The sequence below is a fragment of the Galeopterus variegatus genome, unplaced genomic scaffold (assembly GCF_000696425.1).
Source record: "Galeopterus variegatus unplaced genomic scaffold, G_variegatus-3.0.2 Scaffold2086, whole genome shotgun sequence".
Classification (NCBI taxonomy): domain Eukaryota; kingdom Metazoa; phylum Chordata; class Mammalia; order Dermoptera; family Cynocephalidae; genus Galeopterus; species Galeopterus variegatus.
Window position 1 is genome coordinate 173,929 of NW_007728197.1, and position 1,512 is coordinate 175,440.

Genomic DNA, 1,512 nt, shown 5'->3' on the forward strand with positions numbered 1-1,512 from the left:
TATGTTGAAACAGAGGAACAAACACTATGAAAATATTTTATCCATAAAGAAATTCACACTTTCAGTAACAGCTGTGAAATTAAATGCTTTTGAACACACATTCTTGCACAGATAAAGAACCTGCTGTTGAACATCCACACTGATAATTCCTTATCTACCAGCTGGTACCCAGTGGTCTATTGTTTCTTCTCTATGGACTCAAAAATCAGAGAGAAGGTCAGAAGTGAGTTTAAGGCCACCTCCCACAATAACATGTGCCCGTAGACTCTGCTTGGCCATCTCATTGACCCACATCCCAAGCCCTGAAATTGCTGATCAGGGTAGCAGAAGAGCCTGCCCGACTTGATCAGCTAGGAGGAGGTGTTAGAAACCAGACTCTAGTTGCCCTGAACAATAAACAACGTAACTGACCCGCAGAAGTAGAAGCGCAGAGTTAGGGCAGATTTTAGACTTGATCTGNGGGTGCTGATATGTCTAGGCTCTGTGCAAGGTACTGGGATACTAAGAAGACAATGATCCTACCCTCAGAGAGCTTACTGTTTTAATGAATACCGAAAATGACACAGGGTCAGCAGTATTTTTGCAAAAGTAAAGCAGTGGTGGGGTGAAGAATAGATTTTTCTTTTAAGTTAAAATCCAGGTGAAATTGTTAGTTCTGGACTGTTTGAAATTAAATATCCATTTTGGGAACCCTTCAGAAGTGTTGTTTCAAGACAACTGGTCCTTGGGTTAATTTTAGTTCAATTTCTCCTGACTCCATTTTCACCCAGGGACCCTGATCCAGACCTTAGCCAACATGATAGCTCTTCCTATATCAGGATGACATTGTCCTCTCTGTTATTCCAGGTTTTGATGAACAAGGAAGCTTGTATGTTCTTAAGGGTGATCGCACAATTGAGTTTGATGGCGAGTTTGCAGCGGATGTCTTGGTGGAGTTTCTCTTGGATGTAAGAATTTATGCACAGTGCCCTGCATGGAGCTGTCTGGGCTCAAATATAGGGTGAGATAAAACCCTGAAGTAGGAACAAAGAAGCTGGAGAACCTGACCTTGCCTAAGACAGGTTTCTTAGGCTTCACAAAAACTTTGGAGTGCTTACATCACAGTGCTCTCTACTTCAACTGGGAAGCTGACCCTTAAGTCACCATAGAAACTGATTATTAGTGACTAGAGGGTCACAAATCAGGACCATAGCAGTAATGTGCTACTTTTCTTACCAGTTATACACCAACATCCATTGAAATTTCCTTGACTTTGCTCTGTGCTGCTGAAGAGGTACTGGGGAGTGTGGGGAGAGAGGGAAACACCCAGTCACCTGAAGAGAGGAGGCACAGGACTAGCAATCAGCCAAGTCACCCCAAGTTACCCTCAGAGCAGCATAGAAGAGGCAGGGCTAAAGAACCCCCTAATATCACTCACTGTCAGCCGTGGAGGTATCACACTCTCAGATCCTTATGTTGAAACAGAGGAACAAACACTATGAAAATATTTTATCCATAAAGAAATTCACACTT

The 1,512-nt window shown here is 42.8% G+C and overlaps 1 protein-coding gene across 1 annotated transcript in view; it reads left to right on the top strand.

The window, feature by feature from the left end:
- CASQ2 (calsequestrin 2 (cardiac muscle)) overlaps nt 1–1,512 on the top strand; it is a 44,945-nt gene that overhangs the window by 26,931 nt on the left and 16,502 nt on the right. Inside the window, exon 3 of the mRNA XM_008580423.1 lies at nt 847–947. Within this exon, the coding sequence (XP_008578645.1) occupies nt 847–947 (101 nt within the window). The remainder of the gene's footprint in view (nt 1–846; nt 948–1,512) is intronic.